Genomic DNA, 21,967 nt, shown 5'->3' with positions numbered 1-21,967 from the left:
TATAAACCTAAAAATTTACAGCCAATTTTGAAAGAGATGCATCTTAGCTCTGGAAGTTATTAGTTATTACATCAATGCTGTTGTAATGAAATGCTTCTTCTAAGTATGTGGTTATTAAATAAATAATTTTTTAAAAGAAGCCGAAAAGTTCTTGCCTCTTAAAGTATATTTCTCAGAATGAAAGGTCTTTTTTCTTTTTTAAAAATATTTTTCTTCTGTGTATGAGTATATTGCCTACATGTGTGTTTAAGTGTACCTGTATCATGCAATGCCCACAGAGGTCAGAAGAGGGCATTGGATCCCCTGGAACTAGAGTTACTGGTGGTTGTTAGCCACCATGTGGGTGCTGGGATTTGAACTCGGGTCTTCTGTAAGAGCAGCCAGTGCTCTTAACTGATGAGCCATCTCTCCAGCCCCTGCCTTTTTTCTTTTTGAATAAGACTTACAATTTATCAAGTTAGATACATTCATTTACTTTGCTAATTATTTAATGAACAAAAACAATAGTATCACCAAGTATTAACATGTATTATGAAATGGCAACAATGTTTTCTTAAATTTAATATGTGCTAGAGTTAACAAATAGAACAAAATAATCCTGAGACAAACCATAGCACTTACAGGGACTTGGTGTATATAAACAAAAGCAACAAACCAAAAGGGGGAGAGGGGGAGAGGGAAACAGGGAGAGAGGGAGAGAGGGACAGGCAGGGAGAGAGGAAGAGAGGGAGAGAGGGAGAGAAAGGGAGGAGGGAGAGAGAGGGAGAGAGGGAGGGAGAGGGAGAGAGGGAGGGAATATTACTGCAAACAAACGAACTTGGGGCTTCTGATCTGCCAGGGGATTCCCCCAACTCTCCTGCCCTCTACCTTAGGTATCTTAGCAATGACCTAACTAAGAATACCAAGTTGACTCATCAGAAAAGATTACCTTAATTTTTACATAATCCAGTACATGACTCCCACACTAGAACCTGCCTCTCAGTATTTAAAGGGACCAGAGGCCAAGTCTGTGGAGTAACTAGCTTTACCTCTTCAAGCATGTCCCTCCTTTGGATGAATCCACTTGCATACTGCAGACAGTCTAAGCATTTCCCATAAATCTGGCTGACATCTTCCCTGTATGTGGCTAAAAGCTTTTGTTCATGTCCTTAGTCTGCTTGACAGGTACCAAAAGTAGCTATCAGAGGAAAATTAAAACCAAATTCTTTACCTTGTACCATTAACCAGAAAGTTCCAGGTGGACTTCATAATTATGCACAGAAAAACTTAAAATATTTCCAAAGGAAGAAAATACATGTTATAACTAGTCCTTCAATTAGGAAGAATTAGCTATCAAAGCATGAGAACAATGTAAGAATCATCGAGGAAATAATCTTTTAACTGTATAGAAAATGTCCCAAAATATTGCAAGTAAGACTGCAAAGGCAAATGCCAAACTGGGCAAATGTGTACTTTTTAAAACTCTAAGCACTTACTTAAATCCTCATATTGCAGTTTTAAGTGGGCAATGAACTAATATGCAAGAGTCAAAATAACACAAAAAACACATACAGTACAATAAAACATGTCAAATGCTCTATCTTGGGGCTGGGGAGATGGCTCCGTTGGTAAAGTGCTTGCTACACAACATGAGGACCTGCCTTTGAGTCCCAGCTCCCATTTAAAAAGCCTAGCAGTGCACACCCATAACCCCAGCACTGCTGAGGCGGAGCTAGGCAGAACCCTGGGGCCCCCTGGGACTCCCCGGTCAGCCAGTCTTGAACTCCAGGCCAATGAGAGACCCTGTCAAAGCAAGATGGATGGCTCCTGAGGAGCAACACTCAAGGCTGACCTCTGTCACACACACGCACACGCTTGCACATGCCCGCACACATCCACACAAACATGTACCCACATGCACAAATACATACACATGTGCACATACACAAAAATAAAATAAAATAGTCTCACCTCACCACAATCTAAGAAATATAAATTAAAACCATTAATTTTCACCCATCAAATTGGACAAAGTAAAGGAAACAGACCTATTAAAATCACATTTTTCAAGCAATATGTAAAGATCAGGGAAAATTATAATAAGATGTCCAGTTAAAATGCAGAATATATAACTTCTCTATATATAATCCAAATTATGTGAGGAAATTTTTTTAAACAGAAAAAAATGTACAGGGGTTACTAGGATGAGCTGGAGGGAGGTAACAGTGGATGGACACAGTCAAAATACATTGTATGAATGCATGAAATTTTCAAATAAAAAGTATTTCAAAATTAATAAAAATATACAAGTGATTTTTGTTTTCTTCTTCTATTTTGTGTTTTTTCAAGTCTCATATACTGAACATTTTTATAAGCAAAACATATTAGCAGAAAGAGATGAGAGTCTATCCTCTGTGTGACAGGAAGAACAAGTGATTCGGATAAATGTATGTGAGCGAGCCAACAGCTGACATGTATCCATGCTTCCAGGAAATAAGCCTGGTCCTCAGTGTTTATCAATATAGTTCAGCCTCATAAGTTCCTGAAATATGGCTGTCCCCATTTTATAGAAGACAAACTGAGGCACAAGAAGAGAAAGAAGCTCACACAGCCTGAAGGTAGAGAAGCTGATCACTCCTTAGCGGTCAGACACCAAAGCCCACAGTGCTCAGAGGTATACCTTCCCCACCTTCTGGCTGGCTGGGCAACCGTGAAAATCATGTCATAGAGCAGGAAAAACATTCACAACATAATGAGAAAGTAGCGGGTGTGTGAAGGAGAGAGAAAAAGAGAAAAGAGGAGGACAGAAAGGACGGAGGGTAAAAGGATGGATGGGAATTAATTGTTAAATAAACATTTGTCAGAAACAGAAAGAACTGTCCCAGCGTAAGAGCAGTGTCAAAGTCCACCCTATTTGCTTTTCCAACTTCATGGTTCATTGCTTCCTTGATGACAAAGTCCTTCCCTCTCTCATGATGGCATCACATCTAGGGGTTAGGGATCTACAGCAGGGCATGTGCTCCTGGTGGGACATCTCCTGCTGGCTCACAGTGCTAACAGCAAGAGCTAAGAGGCAGCCCCCCACCTCAACTGCCTCATTTCACTCATGAGAACAACCCTGTCCACTACTATCAGCTATCTTGCCCTCAAAAACCACCCTGGAGAAGTTGGAGAGGGAGTTCAGTTGATAAAGTGCTTGCCTTGTGAATGTGAGGACCTGGGTTTAATCTCCAGCATCCATATAGAAAGCTAGGTGGGGTGTCATGCTTGTAAGCTCAACACTAGGGAGACAGAGACTGAGGATCCCTGGGGCTCGATAGTTGGCCAGCCAGCCTAGCCTAACTAGTGAGTCCCAGGATCCAGTGAGAGACTCTGTCTCAAAACACAAGGTGGACAGTACCTGATAGGGACCCTTGAGGGTGACCTCTGACCTCCACATGCCTGCTCACATATATGCACAAACCAACAATGAATGATGTTCTTCCAACAAGCCAATCCCATAATGTTCCCTATTTACCTGTCACTACCAGTTGCCTAAGACTCCTGTGAACTTGCTTTCTCAATCCACTTACCTGGCCTAATAGGCCAAGCCCCATGCTCCCTCCCACCCTTCCACTGCAATGCCATGCCTCTCATCAGTAGCACCCATGACTGAGGGCTGTCTTCTCCTTTCTCTCTGGAAAGCCTGCTTCCATACACAATCCATGTAGGAACGTGCTCTGTCTGCACCAGCACCCACACCCGCCAGCACAAGAGAAAGCAGGCTCTGCCTTTGCTATCATGTTTCCAAAATGACAACTGAAAGGAGAGAGAAAGAAAGCAAATCCCACTTGAAGCACTCATTGTCAGAAGGATTGTTCCGCCTACCTCCCCTAGAAGCAACAGCCTGGAGACAGTGTACTACCAGCTGCTGGCTCCCACTCTCTTCCACTCTGCCTGCCTGTGTCATAGAGATCTCTACCCAGGCACAGGCAAGCCACCCAGCACAGCTCTCTCTACCCCAGGCCAGCCCGCCAGGCTCCTGTGCACTTCACTCCTACCAACACCATGCTGGAAGCATCTGTGGTTTGCTAACACTCCGGCAGCCCCACCCAGCTTCTCAGCCGCATCAGAAACCACTGACCCCCATGCTCTCCTGGACCATCTTCCTAGTCGCAGCCTCATTTTCCTCACCTGAGCTCTACCACCTGTCACTCTAATCACTCTGCTGCATCTATACCCAGCTCTTTGCCTACTTATTTTCATGGAACATTCTGGTAAACCAGATTCTGTGCTTAATCAGTACCTACTACATTCAAATAGTTTGATGAGTCTGGAGAAGAGCGTGTAGCCTCGCAGACTGCACACTCCTGCTTTATATCACTGTCTATTGCACCACCCTGACCTGGTCCCAGTCTCACTCTCCTCAGTAACCATCTCTGACCCCCTTCCTTCTGGCCTCCATCCACAGCCTGCCCTCTCCTTACATCAGCAATGACCTCACTTCTCATTTTCTGAGAAAACAGAAACATCTTCCCAGCACTCCCCTCCGTAGGGAGGGTGAGCCATGCCTGGCCTAGTGCCAGGTTAACCCCAGTACAGGATTCCAGCCCTCTCATCTCAAGGACCTTCCTCCTATGACCTCCCTTTGTCTCCAGCAGCACCCATGCTCCTCCTGAATAGCATTCTCAGTGTGAATAAGCATGCTATGCTGTCTCATATCTGCAAAGCCCTCCAAGGGAATAAATAGCCAGGAAAAAGTTTAATTTCAAAACAATAGAAGGTGACGTGTAACTGCTTGGTGGTAAAGTGTGGTCAGTACACGTCTGGCCCTGGGTTCAATCCCCAGTGTCACCATCACCAAAAGAAGAAACTACAAAAAAGCAAAGTGTAGTGGCTTTTCAATATCTCATACGGTTATGTAGCATCAACCTTACCATACTTGGGTGCACACTTGAAGTACTGAACCTTCCCAACGCTTCCATTGTTTTTGCCTTCAGGTTCATCCAGTTCAATGCCAGCCCACTGCCCACTTGCAAATTCGGTTGTTCCACAAAACCTTAATGTCCCAACCTGGAGAAAATGTAAATCAAAACAGGTATTCAGTCCTATTAGTAATTTTTTGTTGTTGTTGTTCTTTTTGAGACAGGGTCTCCCTGTAGCTCCAGTTACCTGGAACTCGCTCTGTACACCAGGCTGGCCTCAAACTCACAGAGATCCGCCTGCCTCTGCCTCCCAAGTGCTGGGATTAAAGGCATGCACCACCACACCCGGCTCCTATTAGTAATTTTAAGTGCCCTATTCTTGGCAACTTTACAAGAGAAGGTTAAGATTTATTTATTTTTATTTTATGTACAGAACCATTTTGCCTGCACATATGTATGTGCACCATGTTCATTCAGTACCCACAGAGGACAGGAGTTAGATCCTCTGGAACTGGATTACAATATATTGTTAGCTGCCGGGGCAGGGGGGGAATAAAATCTGGTTAGTGCTTGCTGCCCTTGCAGAGAACCAACTGAACCATCTCTCCAGTGCCTACAGAGAAGTTTCTTTAAAGTCTCTCATAGATTCCAGAATAAGGAACATTACCAAAGATTAAACACAAAATGACAAAAGACTCTACCTGGAAAACACAGAACCCTACCCAGGATACCTTTCACCCATAGAACTGACAGAAAAAGACCATATTGCAGTGGGGGACTTCTGTTCGCCTCTTTCAGTTACCCAGACAAGTGGGCCAGATAATCAGTGAGGACACAGAAAAGGTAAGGCAGCCATGAACCAATTTGACCAAACTGACATCTATAGAACACTCCACCCAAAACCGGAGAATGTAAATGTAAAACAGAAATCACACAAAATATGTTCTCAAACCACAAAGGAGTTAAACTAGGAATCATAAGCAGGAAAATACATGGTAATTTCCAAATGTTTGGAAATTGTACTATGTAACTAAATAACCCACAGGTTATGGGGGAATAAAAACAGAAGGGAAATTAGACAATATTTTGAACTGAATGAAAAAGATACCAAAATCTATGAGATAGGGCTGGAGAGATGATGGCTCAGTGGTTAAGAGCATTGGCTGCTCTTACAGAGGACCTAGGTTCAGTTCCCAGCACCCACATGATGGTTAACAACCATCTGTAACACTATTTTCCAGGGGATCTGACACTCTCTTCTAGCCTCTGCAGACAATGCACACACTGGTACACTTACATACATGTAGACAAAACACTCATACACATTAAATAAAAACCTATGAAATGTAGCAAAAGTAGTCCTTAGAAAGGAACACATAATATCAAGTGATCATATAAGAAATGGCTGCAAAATTAATACAGCTAAGCTTTTACCTTGGAAACTATAATGTGAAGACCCAAAGTCAGCAAAAGGAAATAATACTTAAAATTAAAAGAAAAACACAGAAAAAAATCAATGAAACCAACAGCCAGTTCTTTGAGGGATAAAAATAAGCCTTTAACTGTAAACCAAGTCTTTAACCAAGAGAGAAAAGACACAAATTACTGACATTACCATCAAAAGAGGGGCATTATTACAGACCAACATTTAAAAAGATGAGAAAACACTACAAACAGCTTTTCCCATACACTTCACAAATGGTATAAAATACTGCAATTTCAGTCTGGTATGGTGGCACATGCCTTTAATCCCAGCACCAGGGAGGCAGAGATCGAGGCCAGCCTGGTCTACATAGTGTGTTCCAAGCCAGCTATGGCTACAGGGAGACCCTGTCTCAAAAAGACCAATTTAAAAAAAAAGTTACAATTCCTTGAGAGATACAAACTAAAAAGCTAACACCTGAACTGAATTTGTACTTAAAAACAGAAAAAACGCTTCCAGGCCCCAAGAGCCTCAATGGTTAATTCTACCAAAAATTTAAGGACAAAATAGCATCAATTCTATACAAGCTCTCCTAGAATTTGAAAGTAGAGAGATTGGTTTCCAGGAAGCCAACATGGCCTTGGTACTAAAATTGGTCAAAGACACAAGAAACTACAGACCAAGCTGGGCATGGTAACATGTTCCTTTAATCCCAGCACTCTGGAGACAGAAACAGGCGGATCTGTGAATTCGAGGTCATCCTGGTCTACACAGTGAGTTCCAAGCCAGCTGGGGCTATAGGGAGACCCTGTTTCAAAAAGAAAAAGAAAAAAAAACTACAAACACAAACACAAGCATCTTCAGCAAAGTTGTAGCACGTCAAACCCAGTAATATGTAGAAAGAAGAATGCATTATGACCAAGCGACATTCCTAATGGACAACATGGGAGAACTGTCCAATGCAATTCACCTATCAACAGACTAAAGAGGAAAGAAGACACATCTCAACAGATGCAGAAAAGGCCTACAGCAAATTTTAATGTCCTTCCATGATAACAGCTTCTTAGGAAGACTCAGCAAATGAGGAATGGTTGAGAATCTCTCCAACATAATAAAGGACATCTATACAAAACCTGCTAGCAAATATCAAACAGATGAATGATTTGGTGTGTCCCTCAAGGCCAGGCTGCCAACTCTTACACTATTTGCCATTCTACTGAAGGCTCTTAGCAACAAAATCAGGCCAGAAAAGTAAAATTCATATTGATTTTTTAAAAGGGAAGCCAGCGAGATGGCTTGGCGGGTAAAGGTGCTTGCTGTGAAAGCCTGACAAGCCTGAGTTTAATCCCTGGAATCACATAAGGGTGGAAGGAGAGAACTGATTTAACAAAGTCCTCTGACCTCCACACACCTACCATGGTATGAGTGCACACACACACACACACACACACACACACACACATACACACACCATACACACAAATAATTTAAAAATAAATAATTTTTTTTAAAAAAAAGGAAGGTCCAGTGAGGTGGCCCAGTGGATAAAACTAAATGTAAAACCAAACCATATACTTTTAGAAGAAAATAAAATAATTCCTTCTTGGATATTGCGGGAATTACTTTTACCAAAGTTAATCTTATGTTTTGAGATTGTTTATCATTATTCTCAGCTTATTTATAATGTAAATAAACTTACAAGGCCTTGGGCTCCTCTTGTAAACCTAAACATATAGCTTTAATCCCTCATAAGCCCTCCTTGTCCTTGACCCAAAATAATATATGCGTGTGTGTTGTGAATATCGAACACTGCAAGCAGCAAATATTCATTGAAAGCACTGAGTTCTCCCATCTGTGCTGCAAACAACAATGGGATTAGACTGATAAGATCTGTTTGGTAGGTTTATGTGCAGTTCTAGGTCAGTAGGTGTCAAAAAGGGAAACTCCCCAATAAGACAAATTCTGTTTTTCCTTCCCCATTTCATGTCTGATGTAGTTTCAATAAAGAGAGAGCAAGCCCTTTATTTCAGAAGTTTCAATAGAAATTTGAAGGAACAAGTTCTCAGAACAATTTGGGCCCCACTCCTGGTTTAAATGGATGGTAAAAGTCAGGCTGCCTTTTCCAGGTATTGCTCATCACCTTAATACGGCAGCACGGTATGTGGCATCACACCACCACAGGTATGATACTAAGCACACAATCCATAAAAGAAGAAAGTTGATAAGTTAGGCTTCAGCTTAAAACTTCTGTGCTTTGGAATGAGAAAGTCCTCACACAATGGAAAGATGGGCAGTACAGTGAGTGAAAATAAACAGGGAACAAGGTTGGTCAAAAGTCAGTAGAGTTAAGACTACTTGACTTGTACACACATGCTCATAGCAGATGCCTCTCCTTAGATACAGCTAAAATTATCCAAACTAAAAAATGAATAAAGGGGGCTGGAGAGATGACTCAGCAGCTCAGAGCACTGGCTGCTCTTGTAGAGAACCTGAGTTCAATTCCCAGCAGCCACAAGGAGGCTACCAATTGTCCCTAACTCCAGTTCCAGGGGAATCCAATGCCATCTTCTGACCTCCATGGGCACTGAACAACATGGGTACACTTACATACATGCATGCAAAGCACTCATATATGAAAAATAAAAAATATTTTTTAAATATTTAAAAATAAAAAATATTTTATTGATTCTTTGAGAATTTCGTGATGTATTTTGATCATAACCAGATCCCCTTCCCCCCATTTTCCAACCCCACCCTACTACCCCCCCACTTCATGTCCTCTATTATTATTCTTTTTTTAAAGATCTATTGAGTATAATCTGTGTTCCCCAAATACTCTTGGGCATAGGTCCATCTCCTGGAGCCTAGTGAACCTACCCAGCATAATATTCTTAAAGAAACTGGCTATCACTTGCTAATAAATCCTCAGTAACTCTCTCAAGGGTCCTTCTCAGACACAGTTACAGGAATGCTACAAAAGTTTAATGTTCGCCCTAATTTTTTTAAGCTATATATTCATTAATTTCTTGGCATTTTAATTCCAAATGGTGAGAAACTAATATATTCCTATGAGTTTGTGAATACCATTCTAATCTAGCCACCTGTCTGTAGTTCTGTTCCCTCTGTTTGTGAAGCAATTCTACCCAATCAATGAAGCTTCCTTCCAAATTCCAGAGTTCCCTGAGAAACCTACATCACTCATCCAAATACTGAGATGTAACAAAGTAGGGAAGATCAACTTCCAAGCACTCCACACTAAGCTCAACTACCTCTACACCAAGAACGCCTCCAACGAGATGGTGTATAGCTCTGCGGCACACTACTCCCTAAGCATCACAAGGCTCTGTGCTCAATCCTCAGCAGTGAAAGAAAGGGAGGAAAAATAAAACCTCCCACAAAAGGTCTTTTAAAAATAGGAAAGAAGAAAATTGGTCACAGTGAAGGTCATACAGAAACAACAGCCCTGGAAAGAGCTGGCTTCCTTGCCTTGGCCTATAGAGTCTTTATACAAAAACACACTCACAGAACTCTTTATTATCACATTTATTAACATCTGAGCCATCCTTATGAGTGACCTTTCAAGGCCAAACACTGAAGAACAGTAAAAGTGTCCTTGCTCAGCTGACAGAGGATATGCTACTGGTGGCAGGAAGAGCGGGGTGAGGCAGGGCAGTAGCAAGCCGGGAAGGCAGTCCTGGGAGGCAGGGCAGAGTTAAGGGGAGGCAGCCCTGGGCAGCAGATCAGAGTCTGGGGGCAGCAGGGACAATCCCAAGTCATTTTTCAGCTCCTGCCTCTGAATCCACACAGCAGTTCCCCTCTACTCCACTTTTCCCCATGCAAGTCTTCACTATCAAGTTCGAATAGCTCATATTCTTACACTCTACTACATTCAACAGATCTAAGTTTCACATTTTCAGCCAAGTATGTTTCTACCCACATGTGTTACATGCAGCACACACCACACACACACACACACACACACACACACACACACACACAGACCAGGGGGTGAGGACCACAGGCTTCAGTGACTACAGCTATACTTCCTGTACCTTCTGTCCTGCGATGATAACACGGTCCCCCAACTTCAAGCCAAGAGATGCCAACATGGCCTTGCTGGTAACGTGGTCACAGTTTTGAAGCATGGCCTTTGAGAGGGTACAGGACAGAGGCACTGCGTCCAAGAGCATCTGCTTGATTTCTTTGGCAGTTGCTGCAGCATCGGCCATCTCTAGAGGCATATCCACAGGGTCTGGAACAACATCCGCAGGAATCTGTCCTTTGTCATTCTACCACAGAGATAAGAGAAAACTTTCAGCTCCCGTGTACTCAGAGCATTACACAGTCATATCAGATTCTTTACAGAGGGCTTTCAAGTCTGATGCATTTATCATTTATTCATTCAAAATTACTTACTGAACACTTTCTCTGTTCAGTGCACCATTCTAGGTGCCAAAGATACCACAGTGAAGAAAACAAAACGATCTGCCCTCAAAGAGCACATACACTGGTAGGAAAGAAAGAATATAATTACATGGTATATTAACCAGGAGATAAGCGGCATAAAGACAGTAAGGCACAGAAAGTTTTGAATGAGAACATGGGCTGTAGGGAGATATTGATGTATAGGGGGTGAGGGAAGGCCTCCCTGAGAAGATTTCACTTACAACAGAGAGGAGGGACTATGCAGGTAATCTGGTAGGGAAAAGCATTCTGTGCACTGGAAGGGCAAGCACCAAGACCATGGGTAAAGAGACATGCCTGGCTACACAGCAGCACAGAGAACTCATGGGTTGACTGGCTACCTAATCCCAGATCCAACCGTACCCCTGTACTCCTTCACGACGTTTAGTCAGAGTAGCCACACACACAATACCCCACTTCATAACAGCCTCAGTCTATGTAACTACCCTCTATAAGTTCACACAAGCAGTCAAGTAACTGATCTCTTGTTTCTCATTAAGAATGAGTTCATGGGCATAGTGGCACATACCTTTGAACTCAGCACTTGGAAGGCAGAGGCAGGTTGAGCTCTGTGAGATCAAGACCAGCCTGGCCTACATAGAAAGCTCTAGACCTGCCAGAGTTACAGGGAGACCCTGTCTAAAAAAAAAAAAAAAAAAAAAAACTTCTCCTAATGCTTTTCTCAGAACCCATCCCTGTCATTAAAGAACACACGACTAAATTCCATTATTTCACAGTTGGCACCCTGGTCTGTGACCTCCATCACCTGCCTCAACATTCAGTAACTCAGATTTCAGAAACAGAGAACAGTTTCTGTGTCAAAGTCAAAGCTATAATCAAGAAACTTGCCTGGTTCTCACTATAACAGAGAGACTTAATCCTGTGACAAGATAAAACAGCCAGTTATATGCCCAGCTCATTTGCATGGTGTTTATGTAACTTAAACCCTACCATAAAAATCATTTCACATAGTTCTCTCAAAAAGCTTATCGACAAAACAGAATCCTTACCCTTTAAGAGTTCACATACAACAATAAAGGAGGCAATAACTAACTAATAAAAGATTCTTGAAGTTTCCAGTAGGCCAGTTAGAAAAATTAGGTGTGGGGAGATTAATGACTGGCTCAGAGACACGCATGGGATGTCTGGCAGGGACAGTCCCGCAAGCAGTGCCGCCTGCACCCTCATACCCTCTCTGTGCACCCATCTCTCCCAGCAGTTATCTTTCTTCTCTATTCCCTCACCAAAGCCTCAGACCCTGAGAAAATGTTCATGCTTTAACCATCTTTTGATATGAAAAACTCAAGGCTGTTTGTTAACTAAAAGCCTTATTTTCACTCTTCTTCTCCACTATGAATAATCTTCAAATGTTCCACACAAATAAGAGGAAGAGGCTTTAACAGGATCCTTGGGTTTGCCATTGCCTGTGTTTTTTGTTTTAAAATTCAAGTCAGTTTGAAGGCAAGATATATTATCAGATTTCTGGCACAGTGATGGACTAATCTTAGATTTGAAAGAAAATTAGAAAACATAATGGACATACGCATGGCACTAATATCTACTCTCCAGGACAGAGAGAGCAACAGATATAGGGAGAAATAATTTTCAAAAAAACTTGTGCTGCAGAAGACTACCACTGACTAAGTGTTAGCGAATAAAAGGCTGTAGGGTCTGTGTCCCTGGACAGGACTCCTATACTAAACCTCACCTACCCACGGCTCAGGGACCATTGCGTGGAAAGACAATAAGAGCCAGGGTTGGTGCATGAACATGAGGAAACAGACTTCCAGGCCTCTGGTAACTTGCTCAGGAACTTTCAACAATGATGACAGCATGCTCAAGACCCATGCAGACTCAATCAGACAAAAACCAGCACAGAATGGGGGAAATGGGCATCAGGTCCCAACCTTAGCCATGGAACTACTGGCGATGATTACCGTAGGGTGAGGGAGAGTAGATCTTCTTTAAGGAAGTGACTCTAGATAGGCTAACTAGACTCTAGCTGATGAACTTACACTAAGGAACATCTGGATACAAATGCTTGACTGGATAGGGCTTAACACATATGACAGAATACCTGAAATCTGGTGGGGGACCTAGAGGAGGCTGGGAGGTAGAGGGGGACTAAATTTGATTAAGATGTATTATAAGAAATGCACAAAAACTGAACAAAAAATTCTCAGTCAAAAAAACTTGTGCAGAGGAGATAGCTCAGTCCATAAAGCGAGGACCTAAAAGTGCTGTCTAGAACCCGTATAAAAATTGGGCATGGTGGTTTAAGTTTACAATCCTAGTTCTGGAGAAGAAGAGGCAAGAGCATACCCAGGAATCACTGGGGAGCCAGCCTAGCCTATTTGGTGAGTCGCAGGTTCAATCAGAGACTGTGCCTCAAAAAGTAAAGGTATGGGAGACAGGTAAGCAGCTCTCTATGAGATTGAGGCCAGCCTGGTCTACATAGTAAGTTCCAGGCAGCCTGGGGCTACAGGGAGCCCTGTCCAAAAAAAAAGTGCAGGTGGATGGAATTTCTGAGGACTGACATCAGAGACTGCCCTCTGGTCTACAAACTCTCTCTCTCTCTCTCTCTCTCTCTCTCTCTCTCTCCTCTCTCTCTCTCTCTCCATGTACACTAGCACACATAAGTATTACCTAAACATACAAAAGCAGGTGAACACACAAAGAAAAACCTGTGCTGATAGGCTGTAAGTTACATTTGCAGTGAACATTTGTATTGAGACTCCTGTTACATCCTCACTCTTGAGAATTGGTTCACACTTCTCTGTTAATTCCCTCAAATTTTAGCAACTAAGATTTCTATTAAAAACCAAGGAGCTGGGGAAGATGGCACAGCCAGGAAAGTGCACATACTTGTAGCAGAGGCATGAGGACCTGAGTTCAGATCCCCAGGACCCACACAGAAAGCCTCATGTGGCAGTGCACACCTATAGTCCCAGCACTGGGGAAGTGAAGACAGGAGAATCCCAAGGCCTGCTGGTCAGCTAGTCTAGACATGCATGTGCTTCCTGCTCAGTGAGAGACCCTGCCTCAAAAATTAGGTGAAAAGTGATTGAGGAAGATGTCTGATGTTAATTTAACACTGGCCTTCACATCATGTACAGACACACAAACACACAAAACAATATAATGAATAGCAGCAATAGTGTCTTCTGAATATCTGAAGGCTTTTCATGACTAATGGTGGAATTTCATTTTTGCTATCAGAATGGCTGTCAAAGTAAAGTCCAAGGGCTACTCCAGACTCTCTTATTGGCTTGTTTCACATGTTTGCTTGAGTCTTAAAACTAATTTGTTTTTACTTTTTATTTACCTTAACTATTATTCTTTTGGCATAAATTTTCTTTCCAAAAGAATTTAATAATGTTAGCATATATAATATTTTTATTTAACAGCTAACTTTTCATAAATGTTAAAAAGCCTAAAGGAAAACATTCTTAAGACACTTTAAGAACAGTTTCTTTTTCTGAATGCAAGTTTCATATAACAATAGGAGTGAAACTCACTGTTATGCCTTAAACATACTAAGGCATAACATACTTAAATACTAAATGTATTGAAGGTAAAAGTTATCACACACTTTATATGTCGAACAAAAATATAAATCACTTAGTCATATAAGAGTTCTATTAATAACAATATCCAGATTCAATTCTTTAGTGGATATAATATGAAACTTTTTCATTCTCTTACTTAACCTCTTACCCTAAATGCAGGATTTGCTCCATGTTCCAGTAAGCTTTTCACAGCTCCTGAGCATAAGTTATATGCTGCAATATGCAGAGCTGTTCCAAAACTGAAGTCACTGCAAGTGGCATCCACATCTGCAATCAAACATCACAAGTTTAAAACTAGCTATCACAATTTCAAAGAAGAGGTTAGGTTTGATAGCAAAAGCACATTTTTAACCTTTTACAAGACTGAACCCAACTGATGCAGCATCTCTCGCTGTATTGTAACCCAGCTAAAACAATCAGTTGAATATTTTTCTAGCACAATATAATTAATTATAAAACTGAGTGACATATCATAGGTTTTCCAGCTGTCACAAACTAAATCATATGAAAGCAATGAATGATGATCATTTATCTTTGTGAAAGCAAATGGTTTGTCATGCCCTCACTAAACTCACGTGTATTTTCCTGTACAACCACGATAAGGTAGTTGACTTTAGGTCAGAGATCAGTCAACAAAAAACCATGGGCCAAACCCACCCTGCTGTCTGTTTCTCAAACCTGCTGGAACTCAGGCACACTCATTCACAGATGGGGTCTCTGAGCCCGCACTCGTGTTCCAACTGTAGAAATGAGGGGCTGTGACAGGCACCAGATGGTCTGAAAAGCTAAAACATTTATTCACCAGTTGGTCCTTTACAAAAAAAGATTGCTAACCCCTAAAGAATTCTCAAACCAACTAACTAGCACCTAAAAATGTAAGTACTCACACATATACTGATTTTTTTTTTTTAATCTTTTTGAGACGGGGTCTTCCCGTAGTCCCAGCTGTCCTGGAACTCACTATGTAGACCAGGCTGGCCTCGAATGCACAAAGAGCCACCTGCCTCTGCCTCCCAAGTGCTGGGATTAAATGCGTGCTCCACCACGCCCGGCTACATATTGATTCTTAACTTATTCAACTGATGAATTTGGACTTTATAAATAAGAAAAGCAATCTTGCAATTCTAAGGACATTTTAGTAACAATAAACCACCACTGTGTTATATTTAAATACAGGAAATCCTCCTAAAGGAAGAACCCTATTTTGAATGTTTTCTATAAGGACTTTCTATTTCTCTAGTTCTGCAATCCTGTTAATCTGCATGGGCCCACATGCTCTTCCTACCACTGCAAGCAATCCAAACCTGCTCGATACAAATTCTTACATTACTGAACCCAGAACCCTCAACAGAGACTCTCCTTCCAACACCGTTCAGAAACTGACAAGGCAGAATTTTAAAGAGAAAATGAATAATTATGCAAACCAGAAGTTAGAAACTAACATCCTGAGAGGTTCATTGATTGAATTTCTAAAACATGTCTTTTATGACCGGGGCAACACTGGACACCGTAACTTAAAAGGGACACGCTTCACTTGTTCTTATTTTTCTCCAAGAGAAGAACCAGTGTCAAGATGCCACGCCTGGGAAGGGTGCATTCTGACCTTTAGTTTTAGGGTATCACCAGCAAAATGGAGGGATCCTAAAATTTTACCTATTTATCCCAGAAGTTCATTCATTCTGAAATGAATGCCATCCAAATGAAGTCTCTTTAATTATTTCAGTGACAAGCTGGAGAGCTGTGTGGTTCTCTTCCTGGCTACCCAAGGAAGACAGAAGAATTACAAAATAAAAGGCTCCAATCACACATAAAATCCATCCTATACCAGATAATCTGCATTCACAGGAAGACCCAGGGAGTATTTTTTATTATTTATTTGTAACTCTACCAAGCCTTTTGTGAAAGGACAGAAATGAATCTTCAACAAAGAAATTTTAAACTACTTCAGAATTAAAGCAGAGCAGGAAAGTATACAAAACAAGTTACAACAGAAGAAAAGGTCTCCTTCAACCTGGTTGCGGTTACTGAACACTGCCCCATTAATAATGTCCAGTGCTGGGCTGATGACACTTGCCTTTTGGTTTCGATGTCTTCAAAATCACTCTTATAAGTTCAGGGACATCAAAGTAAGCAGCATAATGCAAAGCATTCATATTTGTCCAGCGGCTCCGCAAACTAGCGTCTGCTCCCAGGTCAATAAGTTGAACTGCAAATTTTACAGCTGTCTCAACATCACCTAAAGAAAATTTCTTTTCTTCAGTATGAATTCTAAGTGCCAATGCATACCTATCTCATATTTTGAAAGCCAAAGCAAACAGTACACTTGATCTATATTTATACTTCAAAAAGTTTACTTTTGGGAATTCATTCTAAGAAAACACTCATACTTGGGAAATGTGACTAAACACTTAGCTATCAGCAACACTGATTATGAATAAAATTCTGAGATAGCCTAAGAGATTGGTAAGAAATCATTTAACTAAACAGAGACATCCACACTATGGAATACTATGCCGCCATTAAAAGCAATATGCCAGACTAGTGCAAAAATATTTGGGCTTCTATTTTGTCTTGGTCTTGTTTATATATTATAAATTCATTTTTATTTTATGAAAATATCAGTCCATCACAGTAAAGTACGAGAGGCAGGTTTATAAAATGCTGAAGCCCGGGAGAACAGCAATTTTGACATATGCTGCAGGCATGTTCATAAGGAGAACAGACCCCAGAACTAAGCTGAAAGCCTGTGGTCCTGTAAGGACAGCTATGCCTAGAAATCTGGTCTTGAATCAGCCTTGCTTGAGAGCCCTCATGAAGATCCTAGGACAGGACAGTTAGTCTCAACTGCTGGGCAATTTGCCATGAAGCCTGCAGTAGAAAACATTGAGAGGTAACCATAAGGTATAAAGACTTCCCTGAGAAGAAGAACAAAGTTTTGGTGGGCCTAACATTCCTTTACCTGCTCAGTAGGATTATTATTGTCAGATTGGTGCCCCATCCATGTCCCCTGCTGGCACACAAAAGATTACACAGGCACACATAAAGAGTGCAGAGCAAGCAACTGACCACCACATACTCACCAATACCATGAGCTCCAGACTTGCAAGTATAATGTAACAAAGTCATGTCTGTCAGTCCATCTCTGTCATTCACATTGCAGCCTCTCTTAAGAATCTGAGAAAGCCCAGAGAAACCGGATTACAGCATCGCCACTGAAGTAGCAGTGCTTTCAGATCAACATGGTTAGTATATCTGATCTGAACTGCGCTCCACATGGCACTCGGCAGTAACAAAATGGAATTCCTTACCAGGCACAAGGACATTATCAACGATGACTCCAACATAATGTTACTCCAAATAGGCTCCTCTCAAAACTGAGCAAAAGCATTTTCCCAACCATTACAGTGATATTTGAAAATTTTTATGTGCTTTCATATGACAACATGTGAGTCAAAAAACTCTCCCACAAGAAACCAAACACACTTTCCAGGTATGATGGTGCGCACTTTTTGTTAACCTTTACTTGGGAGACAGAAGCAGGCGCATCTCTGAGTTTGAGCCCAGCCTGGAAAACATAGGAAGTTTCAGGGCAGCCTAGTCAACATGAGACCCTATATATCAAACATTTGAAATATATATATATGAAATGTATTATATACAGGAATTATATTTAAACCTAGATCATGACCAAACTATCCAAACGTATAGAAAGAACCTGATGGTAATCAAAACCTTCATGAAATGGATAAAGTTTGCAAAACTAATCTATACAAAGAAGGAAATGTGCAAAATGTCTCTCCCTGCTCACACCCAAAGTCTGCAGTGACAGTGGGCAGGTGCCATAGGGAACGGCAGGCTGGAATGGGGTGGGAAACATGCACAATGCCCCACCCACTGCTCCTTGGAAACCTGGAAATGCAAAACGTCTGTAATGGGCTTCTCCCAATGGGACCTTTCCCTTCTAAGGCAGAAATAACCATTGTTAACAGTCCCAGGTAAGCAAAGCTTAATATAAAGGATGTGTTTACCTCATTTCCAATAATGTCAATGTTTTGCTGGACTTGAGGAACCCATTGCCTTAAAATGGCAAATAATTCTGAGACTGAAGTTTTGGGATCAAAGAGAATTTCCTGGCATGATGCATCATTAGGATCAAAGAAAGAAAACTCTGAAATATAAGATAGTATAAATTAAATTTATTAATGGCTTCAAATATATTGACGATAGTAATACCAAGATTCAAATGATACAAGCATTTTAGAGGCTAGAAAAAGCAGGACAACATTAAGCAATTCTCAAAACCATAAATGGGACACCTCTTAAACTGACAGTGAGATGCCCAGCTATCATGCACTTCATCATGTATAAAATCAACTGCACATGCACAACCTCAAAGCCTGGATTTTTCAAAGATGATTTCTAAGACACAGACACATCAAGTTTTAGTAATATTCTTCTCTGAAAATATAAATGTCACAGATAGTAGGGTCCTGTCTATGAGTAAAACATAAAAAAGAAATGTACTTAGTAAATACACTAGAAAAACTTGGGCCTCCACATGCTCCCTTTACTCTTCTGTAATTAATAATTTTCCTAAACAAGCCACCCTGTCACCCTTGCTTCTTGGATAGGTCTGAGGGGATGTGCCATCCAACTGATAAGGAACTAATATCTGGCAATGCAGAAAAGAGGACACAAAGTGACTGGATTATTTGGGAATCTGCATTAGTAAAATCAAGGAATACAAGACAAAAACTGAAGGAGCACCTAAAGATTTCTTAACATGGGGCTGGAGAGATGAGTCAGCAGTTAAGAGCACTGGCTGCTCTTGCAGAGGACCCGAATTTGATTGCCAGCACCCACATGGTGGCTAACAACCATCCATAACTCCAGTTCCAGGGGATCCAATGCCCTCTTCTGACCTCCACTGGCACTGTATGACATAGGTGCACTTATATCCAAGCAGGCAAAACACTCATACACATAAAAATAATAAACTATTTTAAAAGATTTCTTAACATGTCTTCCTTAAGGTTTAGTGAAAACCAGGAACCATTCTAATAATAAAAGACTGTCTCATGAAGAACACTACATTTCAGATGAAGAAAATCAGATTCTATTGTCTTAATCAAAAAAAAAAAGGTAGAGAATGTAAAAACCAGGAAAATATAAAACCAGGAATCAATATTTGCTGAATAACTACAATTTACCAAACTATAAATCCCCCCAAATTAATATCCTCATTTTGCATAAGGGAAAATCAAAGCATATCCAGATAACATTCCTGCTCAAAGTCACACAGCTGAGAAGTAGCAGTGTGGGGTGGAAACCTGGTCAGTCTCCAAAGTCTGTCTTCTTGCCTCAATTACACTCCTTCATTGCAATAACTCACTGTTGAGTTCAGATTGTGACAGCAGACATAGTACTGGGATTCATGGTCTTTAAGTTTTTTTTTCTTTGTACTTTTAAATATCTTCCAAGAGATAGCATGTACACATAATTCCTACTTTTATAGGCAGGATAACAAAACAGTGAAGAAAAGGCACAGAACCAGGCATTTACACAAGTGTAACAGTGGTCCATTAGGAGAGAATCAGTTCTCCAATTCTGTGCAGATTCTTTGCTGCAGCCTCCTGCTGATCAGTCTACTCTGTTCGTGTAGGGAAGGAAGAAAACCTGTGTTTCGGAGAAGCTGTTGAAAACTGAGACCTCTCGAAGTTAAGACCCCATAGAGAAACCAAGAGTGGTTCATACACAACTGTAATCCCAGTGCTTGGGAGGTAGAGGCAGAAGGATCAGGAATTCACAGCCTGCCTTGGCTACATAATAAACATAGTAAACTTGAGGCCAGCCTATTAAAAAAATAATAAATGAGAGAAAAAATGAATAAATGAATGAATGAATCCAAATCAAGAATGTGTTCCACTTGATCCAAAATCAGCTGTGGATCAATTATCTTATGCCTTTCTGGAAAAATGGGTGAAATTTATAAAGGAGAACTTGGAATTGCAGTGCCAGCTTTGAGAAACTTTTAACCTAGGTAAGATAGTCTACTTTAAGGGTACCTTTGAACAGAAAGGATCCTGAACCTCTCAGAGACAATGGAACGCATGCTTTGATTTGTATGTACAAGTTCTAAAAACTCAATGACTCAAAAATAGCATTTCTAAAAGGACTGTTAAGAGTATGCAAATGAAAGATTTGTCCATCAGCATGGGTAACCTTGGTATCCTGCCAGAAACACAAGGACTATCTACTAGGAAGCCCTGTATTGTTACTGTACCTGAAACATCTAAAATTTTGAAAAGAAAACTGTAATGGTACTGGGCATGGGTGGTGCATGCCTTTAATCCCAGCACTCAGGAGGCAGAGGCAGACCTCTCTGCAAGTTCAAGGCCAACCTGGTCTACATAGCAAGTTCCAAACCAACAGACTACAGGGAGACCCTGTCTCAAAAAGACCAAAAAAAGAAAGAAAGAAAAAGTCTAATATTTTATGCTTATGTCTGTGTGTTAAATAGATATGAGTAAAGGCAAGTGCTTACATTGCTTACATAAACTATTCCTAAAACTCCCATATTATTAGGAACTAATTCAAATGCTCCTCAGGGATTGATCTGCATACATGAAAATCCTATTGGTGGGAACTGAAGATGGCTCAGCGGCTACAGGCACCTGATCTTTCAGAGGACCCAAGTTCAGTTCCTAGCACCTATGTCATGTGACTCACAACCACCTGTAACTCCAGCTCCTGGGGATCTGATGCCTTCTTCTGGCCTCTCTGGACACCTACACAAAGTCCACACTCAGACACACACATAACTTTTTTAGCTATTTAAAATATCTTGAAATTTTTGAGTCATCTAAATATAGTTGTTTAAAAAAAGCAAGTGAATTAAGCTGATCTAAGTTCACATATGATAAAATAAAAATCAACTGCTAAACCTATATTTATCTATCTTGGGACTGAGTAATGAAGGATTATCTGGGTTTAGAAAATACATCCTGTGCTACACTGAAAAGCTGCACAATGAGGAAGCATGCATCTAGAAAGCATGAGATGGTGTGTTCCACAATCTAAATGAAAGCACAACAGTTAAGAAAAGGTACTAAGTACAAAGATAACATTCATGAAAAAGACAAAACCATACAGGAAGTCAGAAAGGCAGAAAGACTCTTAAGAGATCATACTGGCTAAAACTTGAATGACTCTGTTATTAACTTCACACTGATAACATCTTTGGGTATTGATCTGCTATTCTCAGAGTCTGAAAGGTTTTTGTATAACTTTTGAGTAGTCCTCCTAAGAAATGAAGACTCTGTGTTTATCAAGATAATTTTCTGTGCCTTGTGTTGCCTGTGTCAGGTCTTTGATTATTTCAGGTTTTTAATTAAAAGAGCCAAGGGTTTTTGCTCATCTTCTTTGAAACCACATGGATTTTTGTATTTGTCTTTGAAATTTTTGTCACTTTGGTTAAATGGATAAATGTGACCCTATTTAATAAATCTCTTGACAATTTCATTTTACAAACGTATCAAAACTCAAATTCTAAAGTTATTTTGACCTTACATTAACTTTGGGATTTTTCAGAGGGATCTAAAATTTTCCAAAGATTTTCTTCTCTTTCC

At 40.8% G+C, this 21,967-nt stretch overlaps 1 protein-coding gene across 3 annotated transcripts in view; it reads right to left on the bottom strand.

Annotated features, from left to right (window-relative positions):
* Positions 1-21,967, bottom strand: part of Clip4 (CAP-Gly domain containing linker protein family member 4) — a 70,472-nt gene that overhangs the window by 32,295 nt on the left and 16,210 nt on the right. For all 3 annotated transcript variants that reach the window (XM_008846478.2, XM_008846479.3, XM_017801463.1), the window contains 6 exons: positions 18,368-18,507; positions 17,420-17,513; positions 16,414-16,575; positions 14,488-14,606; positions 10,359-10,595; positions 4,896-5,031 (listed from right to left, as the gene is read on the bottom strand). In XM_008846478.2, the coding sequence (XP_008844700.1) occupies positions 4,896-5,031; positions 10,359-10,595; positions 14,488-14,606; positions 16,414-16,575; positions 17,420-17,513; positions 18,368-18,507 (888 nt within the window). The remainder of the gene's footprint in view (positions 1-4,895; positions 5,032-10,358; positions 10,596-14,487; positions 14,607-16,413; positions 16,576-17,419; positions 17,514-18,367; positions 18,508-21,967) is intronic.

The sequence above is a fragment of the Nannospalax galili genome, unplaced genomic scaffold (assembly GCF_000622305.1).
Source record: "Nannospalax galili isolate Female #2095 unplaced genomic scaffold, S.galili_v1.0 scaffold683, whole genome shotgun sequence".
Classification (NCBI taxonomy): Eukaryota; Metazoa; Chordata; class Mammalia; order Rodentia; family Spalacidae; genus Nannospalax; species Nannospalax galili.
The sequence above is the reverse complement of the archived record's forward strand: the minus strand, read 5'-3'. Positions and strand labels throughout refer to the sequence as shown.